Source organism: Ursus arctos, unplaced genomic scaffold (assembly GCF_023065955.2).
Source record: "Ursus arctos isolate Adak ecotype North America unplaced genomic scaffold, UrsArc2.0 scaffold_22, whole genome shotgun sequence".
Taxonomy (NCBI): domain Eukaryota; kingdom Metazoa; phylum Chordata; class Mammalia; order Carnivora; family Ursidae; genus Ursus; species Ursus arctos.
The window spans coordinates 50,912,660-50,932,158 of record NW_026622897.1 but is presented as its reverse complement, the minus strand read 5'-3'; the positions used below and the strand labels follow the sequence as shown (position 1 = coordinate 50,932,158).

At 39.1% G+C, this 19,499-nt stretch overlaps 1 protein-coding gene across 3 annotated transcripts; it reads right to left on the bottom strand.

Moving 5' to 3' along the window:
- Positions 1 to 80: 80 nt before the first annotated feature.
- Positions 81 to 19,391, bottom strand: CLNS1A (chloride nucleotide-sensitive channel 1A). Of its 3 annotated transcripts, none has more exons than XM_026518173.4 (7): positions 19,171 to 19,391; positions 13,754 to 13,890; positions 8,687 to 8,785; positions 7,629 to 7,736; positions 6,139 to 6,312; positions 3,731 to 3,820; positions 81 to 849 (listed from the first exon to the last, which is right to left on the bottom strand). In XM_026518173.4, the coding sequence occupies exons 1-6, from the start codon at positions 19,293 to 19,295 to the stop codon at positions 3,753 to 3,755; spliced, it is 711 nt and encodes a 236-aa protein (XP_026373958.1). In that variant the 5' UTR covers positions 19,296 to 19,391; the 3' UTR covers positions 81 to 849; positions 3,731 to 3,752. The 3 variants fall into 3 exon arrangements, with proteins under 3 accessions (XP_026373958.1, XP_026373959.1, XP_057172606.1); XM_057316623.1 differs by lacking the exon at positions 81 to 849 and adding an exon at positions 879 to 1,169 and having other exon boundaries at positions 19,171 to 19,379; XM_026518174.4 differs by lacking the exon at positions 6,139 to 6,312 and having other exon boundaries at positions 19,171 to 19,379.
- Positions 19,392 to 19,499: the final 108 nt, after the last annotated feature.

Here is a 19,499-nt window from a genome sequence, read left to right as displayed (position 1 = left end):
GACTCTTGTTTGACAGTCTTAATGAAAAAAATATTTTTTCTTCTCATTAATGGTTTTAGTCAAGAATGAGAGCACAATAATATAGAAAACCTAGATTTATTTGTTAACTATTACAAAGACAAAACAATTATCATTGAAGCACTCTGAGGACTTCATCCCAATTTCACTTCTTGTTATGGAAACCGACCTAAGAGGTTAAAAATTAAAGGATATAACCTAAGAGGTTATAACAAAACAGACTGGTGAAACATGGTGAAAGGAGTAAAAGCTAGTCATAAGCATCAGTGTTAGTGGTATTTCATGTGGCTAGGATAATTCCCAAGAGGCTCCCTAAAGATGCCTGAATGAATTAATCTGGGTCCCAAATCAGTAAAAAGACCCTTACCCCTGTGAAGGATGAGCAGAGGCCAATATTTTTCTGAGATCTCTTTGTCTTTCTATTTAAGGGGTAAGGGAATCTTTAGGCTCTAAAAGGGTTTATCTTAGATTCAGCCTCCCTCCTTCCCATCCAGTCTACCTACGTCTTCAAGTGCCTGCGGGTCCCCACCGGGAGGCCTACCAGGTTACACAAGTTGCACATGTGAAGGCAGGAACTACAGGCCTACTCAGAGGGTGTCTATACACGCAAAGTTTTGGGGTAGATGATGAACTACAAATACCTCTTGGTTAAGTTAATTCACCTTTGTTAATAAAGGTCATAGTTTCTTCTGCTGGTGACAACTTTTTGTCTCAGTATAGTCTGTCTCAAAAAAGAACTGGTTCAGGTAAATTTTGGAGAAGGAAAAAGACTTTCATCAACACCCACTCCACAGAAGAGGCACCAAGTTCTTTCCTAGGTACGAGCAGAATCTGAAAAACAGAAGATTTACAGTGTTTATAATAATAGCTGTTATTTATTGAATGCCAAGTCAAGAGTGCCAGAGAAATTAGATATATATCTTAGTCTTTGCCACAATCCTGCCAGGTAGTTTATCAACCCCATCTTCAAATGAGGAAACTGAGGATTAGAGAAGTCAAGTCCAAAGGCAGAGAAGCCGATATGTGGTAGAGCTGTGATTCCACCTCTCCTGTGCCTTGACTTCACCCCCTCGTGCACTGAGAGGTCCTAGTTCCATTAGCTTGAAATCATTAATGGTTGCATGAACACTCTAATTATTCCTTCTTCATTCCTTAAAGGCAAAAACAATTTTAAGTGATTAAAAATTTAAAGACATTGTTTGGAATTAGGGTCAATTATCCAGATGAAGAACCTGTATAAACTTTATGAATAAAATAGCTCTCTGTTCCAGCTGTAGCGTAAAATGAATAGAAAACAAATCATCAGCTCATTAGAAAGTCTGTGGTTATCTTATGATTATTTCACCATAAAATTACATTACGAAGAATCCTAAGAATTCTCACTAGTGAATTGCAGTAACATCTCATTTGTTGTAACCATTAGTGACACAGCAAATGAGTTTGCTCTCTGAATAGTCTATTTTTCAAGAAGAAATATGTGAAAGCCAGAAGATCAAAAAATGTTTTCCAGGGGCGCCTGGGTGGCACAGCGGTTAAGCGTCTGCCTTCGGCTCAGGGCGTGATCCCGGAGTTATGGGATCGAGCCCCGCATCAGGCTCCTCTGCTATGAGCCTGCTTCTTCCTCTCCCACTCCCCCTGCTCGTGTTCCCTCTCTCGCTGGCTGTCTCTATCTCTGTCGAATAAATAAATAAAATCTTTAAAAAAAAAATGTTTTCCAGTTTCAATAAAAGTTACTAAGTATTACTGAACTGAAAAAGTCAACATGCTATAAAGAACCTGGTAAGAAGGGAAGAAAGACTTAAGTCAGCACCAAAAGCTTTCCCGTACAGTATAATAGTGAAGTACTGATACCTGAACTGTGAGATCTGAAATTTAAAGCTAACAGAGCTGCAGCAATGCGAACACATAATTTTAGCTAATTGCAGAAGAGACAATGCTGATTTTAGACTACATGGCTACAATGACAGAAAAAATGCTGTGGAAATAAAAAGTATTTAAAGGAAGAAATTTAAATTACAGAACTCTAAGAGATTATTTTCTGATAGTTCCACTGGCAGCACCTGAGAGGAAAGCAGAGATTCATTACCATTTTCTTTTTTATAAAGATTTTATTTATTTATTTATTTATTTGACAGAGAGAGAGAGAGAGAGAGAGACAGCCAGTGAGAGAGGTAACACAAGCAGGGGGAGTGGGAGAGGAAGAACTAGGCTCCCAGCGGAGCAGGGAGCAGATGCGGGGCTCGATCCCAGGACCCTGGGATCACGCCCTGGGCCGAAGGCAGACACCTAACGACTGAGCCATCCAGGCACCCCTCATTATCATTTTTCATGGTTAGAGTAAGAAATATTACATTCACAATGCAAAAATTCGGAAGGTAAATGGAACTTGGAAAAAGGAGGGATCTCACAACCCAACTGGATGACTCAGAATATTATAAGAGTCAAGCCAAAATATATAAATCTTGCTACACTATTACTATATGCTTTAAAATAAAGGACCTGGCCATAAGTAACATCTCAAATACTGGAAGACATCTGGTATTCAAGAAAATGCTACCAGGTAAGAAGTAGGAGGACACTGTAGAGGGGAAAGAGGGACAACAATTTTAACAAAGTAAAAATTTTACATCTCATACAGGAAGGCCAACTAGGATTACTAGTCCTAGAGCTTTGGCTGGTATGAACTAACCACATGACCTTCAGTTATTATCAAACATACAGTTGAGATACTCAAGCTCGCAAAGGACAATTCATTTTTCAGGGTAACATGCAGCAGTCAGGGACAAACTTTAAACAAAGCTCACAAGAACCTGTCAGAGAAAACTGGCTGTGAGCTCTTATGTCAATCAAGAAAGTAGGAACGAAGCAACTTGGGAAATGATAGCTTTTGGACGAGTGTGCATGGACTTAGGTTTGGCAAACTGGTCTTAACACTAAGGCGCCCAGGACCTTGGTCCCTCCATTATTTTCAGAAGGAGGGAAGCCAATACAAGATTATGATGAAATTAGGGGTGCGTGGGTGGCTCAGTCGGTTAATGGTCTGCCTTCAGCTCAAGTCATGATCCCAGGGCCCTGGGACTGAACCCCACATCGGGCTCCCTGCTCAGCAGTAAGTCTGCTTATCCCTCTTCCTTTACCCCCCACTCCTGCTCTTGCTATCTCTCAAATAAATAAATAAAATCTTTAAAAAAAAGATTATCATTAAATTAAAGGCTTAGATATAGTTTGGAATTACTTCTATTTCCTCCCGCAGCAAATCTCTGCTTTGTGTTTTCTAATGAACGTATTAAGGTTTCAAACACTAGTGGGAAAAGGTGACTCAAGAGCAGAGCAGGACATGATCTCAGGCTCTGCTGCTCCCACCTGAGCCAACCAGGGAGCCCATTTCTGAATAATGGGCTAATGTCCTCCTCCTGAGTTCACTGAAGATGGGTGTGTCTTATTGTCTCACGCCTCAATGCCTACCACTGCCTTATGTCTAGGACAGCGCTTAACGTGTGGTAAGCGCTCAGCAAATGTTAACCTGAACATCACTGTTTGCAGACCTTGATTCCTTAGGGGGAAAAAACCACGTAAGTCTCAATAATTTCAGAAATGGATAACTAACATTTTTTCAAACTGCTAATTACACAGAGTTCTCCTGAAAATAAAAATTAATTATTTCACATGATTTTCAAGTTCAGTAACAAGGAAGAATAAATCAACTGCTCACCCCACAGCAGCATAAATCATCTTCAGTGATCAACATCTGCATCCTCAAACTGTCCAGCAACCGTTGGTGTGGTGTCTACCTCCATCCCGTCTTAAAAAAAAAAAAAAAATCAACTGCTGAGCAACAGTCTACTGAGCTCTTCAGATAGGTAAAGGTTCAGCCTGTACATCAACCAGAAGGAAGCTGGCACCCTCTGTTGGACACAGTTGCTATTTCTTTCTACTCTGAAAAAGCAACAAGGAAGAAACCAAAAAAGAAAAATGCCACCTGTACATTAACACTTACTTTAGAAGTTCTCAGCCTCACACTAAAGGAAGGTTTGAATGCAGTAAGCATCAACTGTTCACTCTTCACAGAACTGTGCTGGGTATTTACCGTGTGACACTATTATTATTAAGATTTTATTTATTTATTTGAGAGAGAAAGAGAGCATGAGCGGAGGGGAGGGGTAAAGGAAGAGGGAGAAGCAGACTTCTCGCTGAGCACGGAGCCTGATGCGGGGATTGATCCCAGAACCCAGAGATCACAACCTGAGCCAAAGGCAGACGCTTAATCAGCTGAGCCACCAGGGCCCCATTATTTTTATTTTTTAAGGTATAAAAATCCTATCTTCACAAAGCTAATGACATAATTTGGAGAAAAAACTAAGTAGAGTGAGGTTCTTGCTTATCTGTTTTTCTCGTTTCATAAGGGGGAAAAAAGTGTGTGTGTGTGTGTGTGTGTGTGTGTGTTTGTGTGTGTAGGGAGAGACGAGAAAAAAATCCCTCTGGAAAGAGTTGGTTAGAGCTGCTTTCTCCACTTCAGCACCTCCCACTCACCTTTAACTCTTTAGCCCACAACAGGCTTCTGTCTGAGCCCCTTAGTACTCCACCTGGACATGCAGCAGGGCATATAAATTTAACGTATCTAAAACTAACTCATCATCTTTCCACATAGAAATGCTTCTGTTGGGGGACGCCTGGGTGGCACAGCAGTTAAGTGTCTGCTTTCGGCTCAGGGCGTGATCCTGGCGCTATGGGATCGAGCCCCACATCAGGCTCCTCCGCTATGAGCCTGCTTCTTCCTCTCCCGCTCCCCCTGCTTGTGTTCCCTCTCTCGCTGGCTGTCTCTATCTCTGTCGAATAAATAAATAAAATCTTAAAAAAAAAAAAAAAAAAAAAAAGAAATGCTTCTGTTGGGGCACCTGACTGGTTTAGTTGATAGAGCGTGCAACTCTTGATGTCAGGGTCGCGAGTTCAAGCCCCAAATCAGGTACGGAGCCTACTTAAAAAAAAAAAAAAGGTTTCTCTTTCCAAACATTCTTCCTAAATGATCCTCTCGCCTGTTCAATTCAGAAACCCCTACCACATCTCTAACTTCTGTTGCTTCTCTCTCTCAAACATCTCTCAAGTCTGTTAAGTCTTTTGACATTCACTGCCACTACCAAATGCAGGCCATGATCTCTCATTTAATTTAAATCATAACTTACTTAACAGAGTTAACAAGGTTGTCTCTTCAGAGTTAGAACTTTATACGGTGATTATCAGGCAATCACTGAGGGGACATCCCTATATAGGGGTGACCACAGAGTGTTCTCAGAAGATTAAGATGGCACAGCGAGCTGGAGGCAGGAACGACTGAGGCAAAAAATTATTATTGCAAATCCAGTGTGAGAAAACAAAGGCCTAGGATTGAAGGACAGCAGCAGTAATAGCAAAGAAATGTGAAAGTCATTTAAACGAAAAAAATCTATGGGACCTAGTATTGCACTGGAACAAGGAATAAGAAGTAAAGGCTGGGTCAAAAGCATACTTCAACATTCTGATTGAAAGAGGATACTCAGAAAAGCAAATCAGTCTTACAGGGGAAATATTTACAAAGAAGCCTACAAAGTGGAGACAACTGAAACAAATTTGAAAGCCACTTGCTTAAGGCCCAAAAGTTTATCACAAAACAAGACCCAGGTCTTTTGCTGTCTAGCCCGTTTAATCACCTGACTATCCTAGTTTGCATATAATTATGTAGGAATTCATTTTAAAAATAAAAACAGCAGCATAGATATACACACACACATATACATATATATATACATATATACACATATATATACACACATATATATATACACACATATATATATATATATACGCAAACAAACAAGAAGACTGGAAAGATATGCAACAGAAAAATTAAAAAATTTTTTGACTGTGAACAGACTATTTTTGTAGTTGAGGGAAGAAAGTAAAAAAAAAAAAAAAGTTTCATGAGGATTCCCATTCTAGTAATTCTACATTTGCTTCCTACACTGTAAGAGTTAATTCCGAGATTTCTGTCTTAAGAGTTTTGAAAAGAACCTATGTATCTCTCCGTAACTTCCCTTGTTGCCCAAGGACCATCTGACTGCTCACACTGAAAGAAAGGATACTCACCTTCATAATCTCTTATTGAGTCTTCTGTCCGGACTCCAGCCATGTTATATTGGCTGCTCACAGACTGAGAAAGCATTCCTTCTAATCTCTCCAATGTGGCTTGGCCTTCTGCTGTTAAATGGGATAATCCTTCTTCATAGGTATAAAATGTAGGGATGTCTCCTTGCCCTTGTTCTAAACAAATAAAATGCTTTTAAGCTATTATAAAGCAATTAGAAAACCATGGATAATCAATAATGCATTTACTGAAGGTACAGCTTAAAAAGGCTTCCAGGAAAATATTTTTCAATATTCATTTAATACACAGATGTAGGTCATCTGTTGAAAATAAAGACACACAAAAAATGTCTCTACCCTCTAGAATGAGAAGGGATTCCAAAAGATAATGAGCCAGTAAATAGCAATTCTCAAAAAATCAATGTCCAGGGACTAGAAGGAAAAGAAGGTGTTCCTAAGGCCATGAAGTCTTATGTTATCCCAAGCTGGAAATTTTACAGGTGAGTGCAAATTAATTTGATACTAATTTGTACTGATGGCATTTTTGGATTAAAATACATGCTCCTTTTAAAAACTCAGAAATTCTTGGGGCGCCTGGGTGGCACAGCGGTTAAGCGTCTGCCTTCAGCTCAGGGCGTGATCCCGGCGTTATGGGATCGAGCCCCACATCAGGCTCCTCCACTAGGAGCCTGCTTCTTCCTCTCCCACTCCCCCTGCTTGTGTTCCCTCTCTCGCCGGCTGTCTCTGTCTCTGTCAAATAAATAAATAAAATCTTTAAAAAAAAAAAAATTCTGGAAAATATGAAAAGGATAAAAAAATAAAATCATTCAAAAATCTCAGCGGAAACGAGAATGTATTTAGATATACAAAGGAGAATTCCAGAACCAAATTTGTATCAGGCCAGGAAGTAGGTACACATGGAGGAAAGGACTTTGGACAGCCAGACAGGTGGACATGAGAACAGTGGGAAAAAGAAAAGAGAAGAGCAGGCACCTCCAGGTACAAGACTCTACCAGGCTAGTGACGGTATTCTGGTCTGGGGGAGACAAAGAGAAATAATCTCAGATAAATGACATATGGTTCTGGGGGGGAGAAAATGACTTTGGTAGTGAGTTGTTTGAAGGATTATGTTAAGTAAAGATGTAAATGATAAAAGTTTCAAGTGGGGGAGGGGAAAGCTTATTCTCTGAGAGCAGCTGCATCAACTTAAAAGATTCTCCCAACCACCCACTTTCTCATCTATCGTTTTCTTCCCTTCCATTTATCTCTATCCATTTTCTGCTCCCAGTAATATCTACTTTTTATCCTCAAGCTTGAAAAGTCCATCCATTTTTCCACTTTGGCTTAGACATGAATTATGCCATTCACTTTTATTAATAATCACACTACATGGGTATTTAATAGAGATATAAAGAACTATAATCCATACCCTTAGTACAAATAAGTGCTTAAAATGAAACACACACACATTTAAAACAATCTGTTTTACTAACCATGTGCTTCCACGTCATATTCTTCTCCATCGTAATCATCTGAATCTTCATCCTCAGGATCAGGATGCAAAGCCTGGCATTCACACATTGCAGTGAACATGGCCTCCACTGAACGAGGAAATTAAATCGTAATGAACATTCTTTCCTGGCCCGTGTAGAGTAAAAATTTAATAAATATAACCACCAGTGCAAAGAAATTCAATGGGTAGACAAGAAATATACCAGAGTCACACTATTTACAAAACCTGCTAAATTCCAAGGAGAATCAATCTTGAAAAATACTTGATGGCACTGGACAAGTCACAAAATAATAATAGTTCATTTTAAGATAATGTTGAGATCTCTTCATGCCTGGCTAGATTTTCTGAGAAAGAGTCAGTGTCTTGGTCAGACTGCTGGTATCAGGACAAAGCCTCTTTCTTCCTTTCTACCTTCCTTCCTTCTTTCTTCCCTTCCCTTTCCCTTCCCCTCCCCCCTCCCCCTTCCCTTTCCTTCTTTCTTTCTTTCAGAGAGACAGCCAGTGAGAGAGGGAACACAAGCAGGGGGAGTGGGAGAGGAAGAAGCAGGCTCCCAGTGGAGGAGCCTGATGTGGGGCTCGATCCCAGATCGCCGGGATCACGCCCTGAGCCGAAGGCAGATGCTTCATGACTGCGCTACCCAGGCACCCCAGGACAAAGCCCCTTTCAGTTGATAGAGCTCTTTTCCAGCTATCCTGGCATCTTCCATTTTGGAATTGCCATGACCCCTTGCCCTCTATCTTGTAAGATTCAAAGTCAACAGCATCAGGTCAATAAAGATAACCAGATCTCTCCATTCACAAAACACACCAAATAACATGATGTCTCCCCTACTCTCACCACACTGACGATCTTCGATATTAATAGGTATCTGGTCCTCGACAATATGACAGATGTTAAAATGATGAAAAAGGAACGGAACAGAGGTAATGAGGGTAAAGGTAAATGTGTGTGTGTGTGTGTGTGTGTGTGTATGGGGGGATGGGGGGATGGAAAGCTTAGTACGTAAAGGGAAAAGAATCAATTCTACAGAATACTCACATGCTGATTTATCACTAGGCACGAATCTGAATTCAGCAATAGGTTCAACATCATCATCACTGTCTTCTTCTTCTTCAGCAACAGATTCTTTTGATTCTTCTAGGAAGGGAATAAAAATAACTTTTTAAATGCTGTTTTTCGTTTTGGAAAAAAAGAAGCCTAAAATAATTTCATAAAGGATGCTTATTGATGTATCTAAATACTGCAATATAGTTTTTACTTCAAATTATAAGAACATGGTTATTTTAGAGCTAAAAAAGACTGTGGACAGCCTCCCTGGTCTAGTCACACTGTACTTTACTGAGCCTTAGGGATTCCCAGCCCCCTTCGAGGTCTTAGGGGGGCGGTGAGGAAAGCCAAACAGGCCTCTAACAAGTCTAGTTCCACTGTCATCTGCTTCTCTTACCTTCCACCATGAAACAAAGGGTTCAGTAGCAGTTTGTAAACCGCTGATGTGATTTATCACCAGTAACTTACAGATAAGAAACCTAAGGCCCATAAGAAGTTAGCCGACCCAACAGATGAATTACCAAAGTCTGTAGGCAAGAAAAAACTACAAATGTTCAATAAAGAGAAGGAGCACAGCTGCTGGTGGAAGTAGGAACTGCTACAACGACTCTGGAGGTATGCATACCCTACTACCCAGCAATGCCTCATCTATGTACACATTACCTACACAAGGAGTTTATACATAAATGTTCACTGAAGTACTATATGTGCTTGTGAAAATTTTAGAAACCAATGTTAATTTAAAAAAAGGCGGGGTGCCTGGGTGGCTCAGTCATTAAGCATCTTGTCTTCGATTTAAGTCATGATCCCAGCATGCTGGGATCGAGCCCCAAGTCCGGCTCCCTGCTCAGCGGGAAGCCTGCTTCTCCCTCTCCCACTCCCCTTGCTTGTGTTCCCTCTCTTGTGTCTCTCTCTGTCAAATAAATGAATAAAATCTTTAAAAAAAAAAAGGAAACATGATTGTAACCTGGTCATATTATGTTTTACAGACAGCAGTTAAAAAGGAACAAATATTTATATGTATCAAAACTCATGTATTAAAAAATGTGAGTGAAAAAACTAATTGCTGAATATATATAAATAATACCAATTACATATTAAAAGTTTAAACACAAAACAAAACCATTATATTGCTTATGGATTTGTACATATTCAGTAAAAATCTAAAAGCTTAGATGGGAAGGGCACATATCACCTTTAGGATAATGTTTAACTTGGGAGACAGTATGGAACAAAATGGGAAAGGTACGAAAAGGATTTCAACAGTACTGATACAGTTTTATTTATTTTTAAAGATTGATTCATTTATTTTAGAAAGAGAGAGAGAGAGCACGAGTGGGGAGAAGGAGCACAGGGAGAGGGACAGAAAGAATCTCAAGCAAATTCCCCGCTGAGCGCAGAGCCCACCACACGGCTCGATCTCAGGACCCTCAGATCATGACCTGAGCAGAAATCAAGAGTCGGACACTTAACGGACTGAGCCACCCAGGCGCCCCCAGTTTTATTTCTTTAAGAGACTAGAGTAATTATGAAAAAAATGTTAGAATTTATGCTAGATAATGAATAATGAAAAGTTTTATTAATCTATACTTTTCAATGTTTGAATTATTTCGTAATTTTAAAAAAACACGTAGGGGCATGTGGCTGACTCAGTTGGTACAGCACACTGACTCTTGCTCTCAGAATTCTAAGTTCAAGCCCTTAGGTATAGTAATTACTTAAAAATAAAATCTTACAGAAAAAAAAAACTTGAAAAAATAGATAACATATAAAATTTAAAAACCAGGTCAACAAATACTTATAGGCTCTCAAAACATGTTCAAACTAATAATCTTAAAAATATAAATTAAGGGTGTTATATGCAACTGATGAATCACTAAATTCTACCCTGAAACTAATATACTATATGTTAACTAAACTGAATTTAAATAAAAAATAACACATAAAAATATAAATTAAATGTTGTTTAGCATATTAAAGTTACCATTTTTTAAAAACTTTAATTCTACATGCAAATGAAAATAAGGTAGAAAGATTCTTATACTATTACTGAAATTGTAAATTGATACACACTTTCTGGAAAGCAATTTGACAATATATGTTAAGAGCTTTAAAAATACTACCTTTAAAGCAGCAATTCTATATAGGAATCAATTATAGGGGGTATCTAAATGCTTTATTTTTTTAACTTTTATTTGTCTAAGTCATATAAGCTGAATGTAGAATGAAAAAATACAGACAAGCAAAAAAGGAAAAATTTTAAATGCCCACTATTAACAGTTTTAAATCACAGATTTCATAGGACTTTTTCTGTCCTGTTGCTGTTATATTGTTACACTGTTATATTGTCCTCTGTAAACAAGTGAAATAATACAAAAATACCGCAGAATTCTAAATAACTCTAAACAGCTAAATTGAATACATTATGGTATTACCAAACTTTTTCAGTGTTTTTAAAAAATGATACATTGTAACTATTATTCTATAACTGAATGAACACCACTTTTTATGTTATAAAAGTAATACATGCTGCTACAAAAATAATTGAAGGAGTGTAGATGTATTCCAAGGAAAAAGTAAGTCCCTCCCACTCTAGTTCTCCTCCCTAGAAATAACAATTATAACAATTTGTTTTATATCCTCAGGAATCTACCCTAAGGCAAGAAATATAAATGCAATACAGTATTTTTGCAATTAAGAAAAAAATACAACCATGATGAACGCTCATCATCTCATGCTAGATCTGCCGTATTTTCAGTCACTAAACCTTTCTAAATTTTCACGGTGGGAATACATTTTTAGTTATTTCAAAAATAATCTAGTATCCTCAACTTTAAGCTGAAAGTCCACTTTAATGAGGTTTATGGAGGTAACCCAAGGAGAAAAAAACATCTGGAGTCTGGAGAATCAGGATGAGAGGAACAAAGGCTGGGAAAACAGGATCCAAGCATGTGTAACTTATGAGAAGAGTTGAATCCCACATAAATGGAACAGAACTACTACATAAATGTGACCCAGGAAGATTCTACTTTTTAGTAAGATATTGAAGTCCAACTTAGTTTAGTAAGGAAGGATTAATCATAGTCCCATCAATTTCAAGAAAATAATCTTATAGAGCAAACATTTAAAATACCTATCCCAAACCTACTGAATCCTTATTGCCTAGGTTGGGACTCCTGGTATCTGCATTTTTAACAAGCTCCCCAGGTGTTTCTACTGTGCAGCCAGGTTTAAAAACTAAAGACTGCTACAATCCCCTCATTTTTCTGGATGAGACTGAGGCTCAGAGAGATGAAAATAACTTGCTTACCAAGTTAATGACAGTCTTCTTATTCAGTGTGTTTTTCTACTTAGCTAGCTTTACTGAGGCTAATTTTCTGACATACACCTTTGCCCACAGCTAATGCTCTCCACTATTTATGGGCCTTTCACACCAGGATTTGGGAATGACTGGCAAGGTCACCTCTAAATTTTTGCTAGTCTGTGGATGAATGAATGGCTTAAACTAAACATGAAATATAATAATCTTGCTTATAAAATCATAGTTGCGCTTACTTGGAAAGTGAGCTTTGTGCCCAATACCTCCTCATTTGGAAGTCTTACAACCCAAGGTCAACAGCTTTTTCTTTTCCTTAACTTCTCTTTCAAACTTCACTAGATTTTTATCTATCTTTGCACTTTTTCCAATGGCAAGTGTTCAAAATCTTATAACAAAAATATTTTTAGATAACTGAATCAGGCAAGGCTGATGAGACAGGGCTTGCCAAAAGCCCTAAAAGTTATGAAATAATTAATGTCACACTAATTATAAGTGGTCTTCTTATATCTGAAACCATATTAAAATCCTAAACTGAAGGAGCAATAGCTTAATAGGCAAACTCATGGGACTGTCTCTTATACACTATTTCAGAGAAAGGCAACCCATTATTTTAAAAACATAAGTTCAGTAAAAGTGTAACAAATTGTCCTTTCAGTTACAAAGTTCTGCATTTGTACAAAAGTTGAGCATATTAAACTAACACAATACAGGAAAAACTTCTCATTTAGTTGCATTTACAAAAATTAAACACAAGTTTTAATTTTGTGCCTAACTTGTTTCTCACAACCCATTGTCAACAACCCCCAAAACGGATTTTTTTCTTTCTTACTCCTTCTTTCATCACTTTCACTAGATTTTTACGAATCTTTCTAATTATTTCAATAGAAAAAGACCTGGGAATCTTGTACCACAGAGTTCCTCAACCTTGGAACTACTGACATTTGGACTGGGTAATTCCTGATTGTGGGAGGTTGTCCTGTGCCTTGTGGGATATTAAGTAGTATCTCTGGCCTCTAACTACTAGATGCCAGTAGCACTCTACCCCCAGTCATGACAATCAAAATGTCATTGCCTAAAAGGGGGGGGACACACAACACTGTCTCCCACTGAGAACCACTTCTCTAATAAAACGAAACAAAGAAACGGGTTCTACACTAAACTCTCAGAAGCAAAAGTATACTGATCCAAGCTTCTAAGGATGCCAAATAGAAATGCCTTTACAAAAAGAAAGAATAAACAGTTCAATGCAAGAGGAAAAAGTAGACATATAAATCCACAATAACTGAATAATTCTAAGTGCAAATATATAGAAAGTAAAAAGCAGTGTCCAAAATATTTTACTGAGTTGAAATTTTGCTTAATAAACTATTAACCAGGGGCGCCTGGGTGGCTCAGTCATTAAGCGTCTACCTTCGGCTCAGGGCGTGATCCCAGAGTTCTGGGATCGAGGCCCACATCGGGCTCCTCTGCTGGGAGCCTGTTTCTTCCTCTCCCACTCCCCCTGCTTGTGTTCCCTCTCTCCCTGGCTGTCTCTCTCTCTGTCAAATAAATAAAATCTTAAAAAAAAAAAGTCTTCTCTTTACCTATAAAAAAAAATTAAAAAAATAAACTATTATCCAAAATGGTTTATATTTCTATAGGTCAAGGGCTTGAATATTACTTTACGATCAAAGACTGCTTTTTAAATATATGTAATATTCCACTGAAGGAAGCTCAAGATTAAATTACACCATACATACCTCCAAATTTGGCATTCACCATAACATACAAATGCTCTCGTGGATACGCATTTAGGTCCCTGGACACCGCATGCAAGCTAATGGTGGGATATTCCAGTGAGAATCCTAATCCAGAGCCATCTAACCAAGACAGGCGGCTGAAAAACATGTATAAGGTAGATTATTTTAAGAAATTAAATCTTAATTCAATTCTAAAGTTTATAAGGGTTCAGCTTGGGACACTTTTATGCATGTGAATAAATTCAAGCTTAGTGTTTAGAAATATTCCAAAAATATTAAAATTCAGCAGCAGGAATTGACTTTCTTTAAAACCAATTCTGTTAAGTTCTCTTCTCCTCTAGCTAAAAATTCAAAAAAGTTTGAAATGCAATTTCTTAAGTCACATGTGTTTCTAAGCCTTTCATGGTGGTTCTTGAAGGTCTTCAGGTGCCTTGCTTTTGCAATTCCTCAACTGGTAAGTCCCAGCTCCTCCTTGAGCCCTCCCTCCAGTTACTCCAGTCCATAATGATCTCTTCTTTCTCTGAACTGCACTTATGCGCAGTAACAGGCCATTGAGCACTTGACTCTGTGGTAATGAATCTCATATGTACCCGGACAGAATACGAGCTACTCGACAGAACCTGTCATGTTCTTTTATCTCACATTCTTCAGAACCACTAGCATAGTGCTCAGCATGTAAGTATGCAGTAAACACTTGGGAGTCACTAATTTCTCCACAAATCCTACATTAAATGACATACACATGAAATGGTTGTAATCATACTTACCACAAGTTAGACAATACTTATCCCACTGAAAGACTTTATGAAGTCTTTCATTTATTCTGCAGCTTTAAAAGAAAGCCACAAATAAGCAACATCTAGTTTTTCCTCGTAAGTGGCCAAATGCAAATATTGTATTGGTATAATAAAGGAAACATATCACCGAAAACAGTATGTTGAGTTTTGAGTAAAGGATGGCTAATTTTTTGGCAATACTTCACCCATCTGGAACTGCACCAGTTAGCAAGAAAAAAAAAGTAGCAGTAAGATCCTTAAGAGACCACACAAAAAAGATGTTAATGGGATAAAAGTTAATGCAATATAGTGGCTGCATAGGGCTGGAGAGAAATAGAGATTAACTGCTAATGAGTGCCAGTTTCTTTTGGGGTGATGAAAATACTCTAAAATCAATTGTGATGGTTGCACAGCTCTGCAAATAGACTAACAACCAGTGAATTGTATACTATGTGAATTATCTCAATAAAGCTTTTATTTTAAAAAAGAAATTAATGCAATAACACCCCCATATCATTCTACTTTTTATACAATTTTAACAAGCCTGGTTTTCTAATTTCTAACCAAGCAAAAACAAATATAATAATGAACCTAGGACTCCCTTGGGTAAGAACAATGATAGCCCAGCAGTCTGAGATCATTCACATTCAATGTAAAGGGAGGTTGAACTTGACATCTCAGTCCCCCTAAAGAAAATCCATGTCTGAGAATACAATTAAGTGTATATAACATATAACCCTCACTTATCAAAGCAAAGGCAGAATTAGATTGTGGTGAAAATTGCACAACTCTGTAAACATGCTAAAATGCAATGACTTGTACACTGAAAAAGCAAAAGCAAGAAAAGATGCACTGTCATTTGCAAGGATTTCCATTCAACATGTTTATTAAAAAAAGAAAAAGAAAACCTGGGAGGCTTAAAGTGATAAATCTTAAGAAGCTTAAAGAGGTAAAAGCTCTACAAATGATTTTCCAAAATGAATCACCCCATTAGTTCCAAAGAAATAGATTTTATTATTGCAATTAGATTGTGTGTGCTGTATGTGCCTTTCCTGTCTACTGCTTTCTTCTTAATGTGGAGATGAAATAGTGCTCACATATCAAAGAAGTACTGCCAGTCCTTTACTAAAACTCTATTATTTTAAGCAAATAAACTCCTTTTTCTCACCTCAAAAATGTCCCAGCATTATCACAATTCAGAAAGTAACAGTCCAAATTTGGGTGTCCAAAATGATTTAAAATATCGAGTCACAAAACTTTAATGACTCAATTAGAAGATGGAAAAAGTGAAATATAAAATGGACTCAGTGCCTATCAAATTATGGTCTTTATTTACTTATTTGAGAGAGCTAGAGGGGAGGGGAGTGGGAGAAAGAGAATCCCAAGCAGACTCCCCGCTGAGCTCGATCAGACTTTATCTCACAATCCCAAGATCGTGACCTAAGCCGAAATCAAATCAAGAGTTGCGCATTTGGGGCGCCTGGGTGGCTCAGTCGTTAAGCGTCTGCCTTTGGCTCAGGGCTTGATCCCGGCGTAATGGGATCGAGCCCCGCATCAGGCTCCTCCACTGGGAGCCTGCTTCTTCCTCTCCCACTCCCCCTGCTTGTGTTCCCTCTCTCGCTGGCTGTCTCTCTCTCTGTCAAATAAATAAATAAAATCTTTAAAAAAAAAAAAAAGAGTTGAGCATTTAACCGACTGAACCACCAAGGCGCCCCTATGGTCTTTACTTTAAAATGCACATAATAATTGCTCTGTAGTTCCTTATACATGGACATGGATATGCACTCTACAGAACAGAAGCAAGTTCCACTCAAAAGCAACATTTACTCTAATCGCTATGTTCTTATTCATTTTTCACATATTCTAGAAGAAAAGCCCTCCCAAACCAAAATATCTAATTAACTATACCCAACCCAAAGAAGCCATGAATCACAAAAGGGAAAAACAATTAGACAGTAAGTTTTGCTAATTTCTAATGGTTCTGAACAAGTATGATCATTGTACCTTATTCCTGGCATGAGGTGAAAAACAGGATAACAGGATAGAGAGAAGAGGTTTTGAATTTGGGTTGGCTTAATTATTTGGTTTAAAATTAACTTTGGCTTAAGATATAAAATATAATTTAATTACCTACTTTATCCATTTCAAATGATCTATTTTGAATGATTCATGCCTCTGATCCATTTACCTGGGTAATGAAATGAAAACTCAACTTTGAAAATAAGCCTAAGAGTTCTGTATCTCTCAACACACATCTGAGAAACCACCTTAAATTAAATCAGACCCTATCCCTCTTTGCCTAAAATCCTAAAGTGATTTTCTCAAAGCCTTTGGGCAATAACCCAAGCTCATGGAACACGGCTCTCTCCTCCAGCTTTATTTAATTTTTCCACTCTTTCCCACTCATTCTCTCAGATGAAGATGGTGCGTGTATATTATATATCCTGGCACACAATATTGTTTCTCATCCTTGCCTCTGAGCATCCTGTCTCTTCTAAATAGAATGTTTCCCCTTAGCCCCACCTCATTCACCTGGCCGTTAATCCTCATTTGTCATATCCTCTAGGAAACCTACAGTTTGTAGAGGCCTTGATTCTATCAAGACCTGGAAATGCTTGGGGGAAAGAAAAGTGGAAAGAGACAAAGGAGGTAATGCTAACAAAGAGTGAAGAGTGATGAATATAGGTGTCCATGGTACTCATAACATTCTATTCTTAACCTAGCTGGTGGACATACAGGGGTTGGTTTAATTATAATTCTTTAAATCATCCACATGTAATGTAAATTCTTTTTTGTATGTGTATTTTACAAAAATATTTTCTTGAAGAAGGTAAGAGATTTCTTAGTGAAAAGCTGAAATGAAATTTTTTTTAACATTTAAACCTTAAAAGGAGTTGTATTTCTTCAGTGCGATAACTGTATTGTGATTATATAGGACAATGTCCTTGTTCTTAGGAGATGTTTGCAAAAGTATTTACGGATGAAGTGACAACATGTCCACAACTCTCAAAACTCAGAAAAAAGATAAATGTGGTAAAATATTAATAACTGATGAATCTTTGTCTATGTGTATTAATTAACAACACTTGAAATTTTTCTTTAGGTTTGAAGTTTTTCAAAATGAAAAGACAAGCATAGGGCCTTGTCTTCCTTCCCCAAACAGGAGTTATATTATAGACAGTGTCAATATACAGAGAAGTCATGGAGAAAAAGGGATGGTGTAGGGACTATCTGTGCTGCACTCTCCACCACTTAGAAGAAATTGCTCTCCCAAGATCATTAAAGATCTCCTTGTCATTACCCAACAGATGCTGTTCATATTTTGACTGCCTCTCCCTCTTGTCTGTTCTCAAGTCTCTTCTTCCATAACCTACCTCTTACAATAGATATGTTTTGGCCCTCTTCGCTTTTGGGATTATCTAACCCATCCCCGTGAGTATATGCTAACCCTTACACTAATGATCTCCTAATCTCTATCTTTAATACTACTCTCCCAAGATACACTCTTGTGTCCAACTAATCACACATGTCCTGACCAAACTCATTATCTGCACCTCACCCCAAACTTGCTTTTACTCCCATCTATATTTCCGATCTCAGTGACTGGTCAAAACCCTAAGCTCTGCTCAATGTTTAGATTTCCCTCAAACCAAGGGTTCTCTACATTTTTTTCGTGCCCTCTGTGGTAGGCAAAAATTTGCTTCCCCCAGAACCTTCAACTCCCGGTGTCAAGCCTGTGAATATATTGTTACAGGGCAAGAGAAAACCTGTATAATTAATGAAGGTTACTAATCAGTTAACAACAAAATGTAGAGATCATCCTGAATATTCTGTGTGGGTCCAATGCAATCACATGAGCTCTTAAAAGGAGAGAAAATTCCCTGGCTGTAGACTAAAGCGATGCAGCAGCAGAAGTCAGACAAATTTCAAGGATGGGAAGGATTCATTGTGTCATTGTTGGCTGGATGAGAGGGACCTCAGCCCTACAACTACGATATTTGAGACGCGTCTGTCTTACTGTAAATGTACAGGGCTCCAGGTGGCCAAATAAAAGGGCAAGCCCCTCTAGGAATGAAAATGGGAGTCAGAAATGCGAACGGAGAAATGGGAGTCTGGTCCCCCTGGATATGACCTCAGCTTGCGTGGGGCTGAGGATGTTCCTCTCTTCATCCACACCCACAGAAAAAAAGCCATACTTCTTGGCCAAACTTTTAAAATCCTCCACAATCCGCGCTAAACTTACATATTTTGCCCAGGGCAACACCTCCCGCACCTTTTTACAGGAAAGACAGGTACATCGATGATTCTCACTCAGGGGCTGGAAGCTCAAAACCTTGAAACGAAGCCTTGAGTAAAGAGCGACGCACGCACCAGACGTCGGGAAAACAGGCAGGTAAAAAGCATAATCAATGAGAGAACTCCGTGTGAAAAGAAAGAGGAAGACTCGGGAGGAGAAGGACACGGGAACAATCGAGTCTTGGCCCCAGCAGAGGCCTCCCCGAGGCGACCCGGAGCACGCGCGCTCCGCCTCGCAGCAGCCCCCGAGGTCGCGGTCTCGCCCCCGCCCCGCCACTCAGCCCGCGCCAGCAGGAGGAAGGCAGCGCGCAGGAAGCCGGCACTGGGGTACAGGGACCTGCCTACCTCTCAGCGATGTAAAGTGTGCCGGTGCCGAGGCCCTTGCCGTTCAGCACAGCCTCGGTCTCCGGCTGCTGCTGCCGGAGCCCCTCAGCCGAGCCCGGCGGCGGGAAACTTTTGAGGAAGCTCATTGCAGCAGTGAGCGCGGAGACAGAGGCCGGGAGGGAGCCGAAGCACTGCAACCCCACCTGCAAGCCTCGCCCCGCCCCGGAAGCGGTGGCAATCACCCCGGAAGAGCAACTTAGTCCGCACCGGAATTTGAGCCCCATCCACCATAGAGACGAGTTGTTCGGGCGCGAGCTCCGGGAGACTTGAGAGTACCCGGCCGCGTTGGT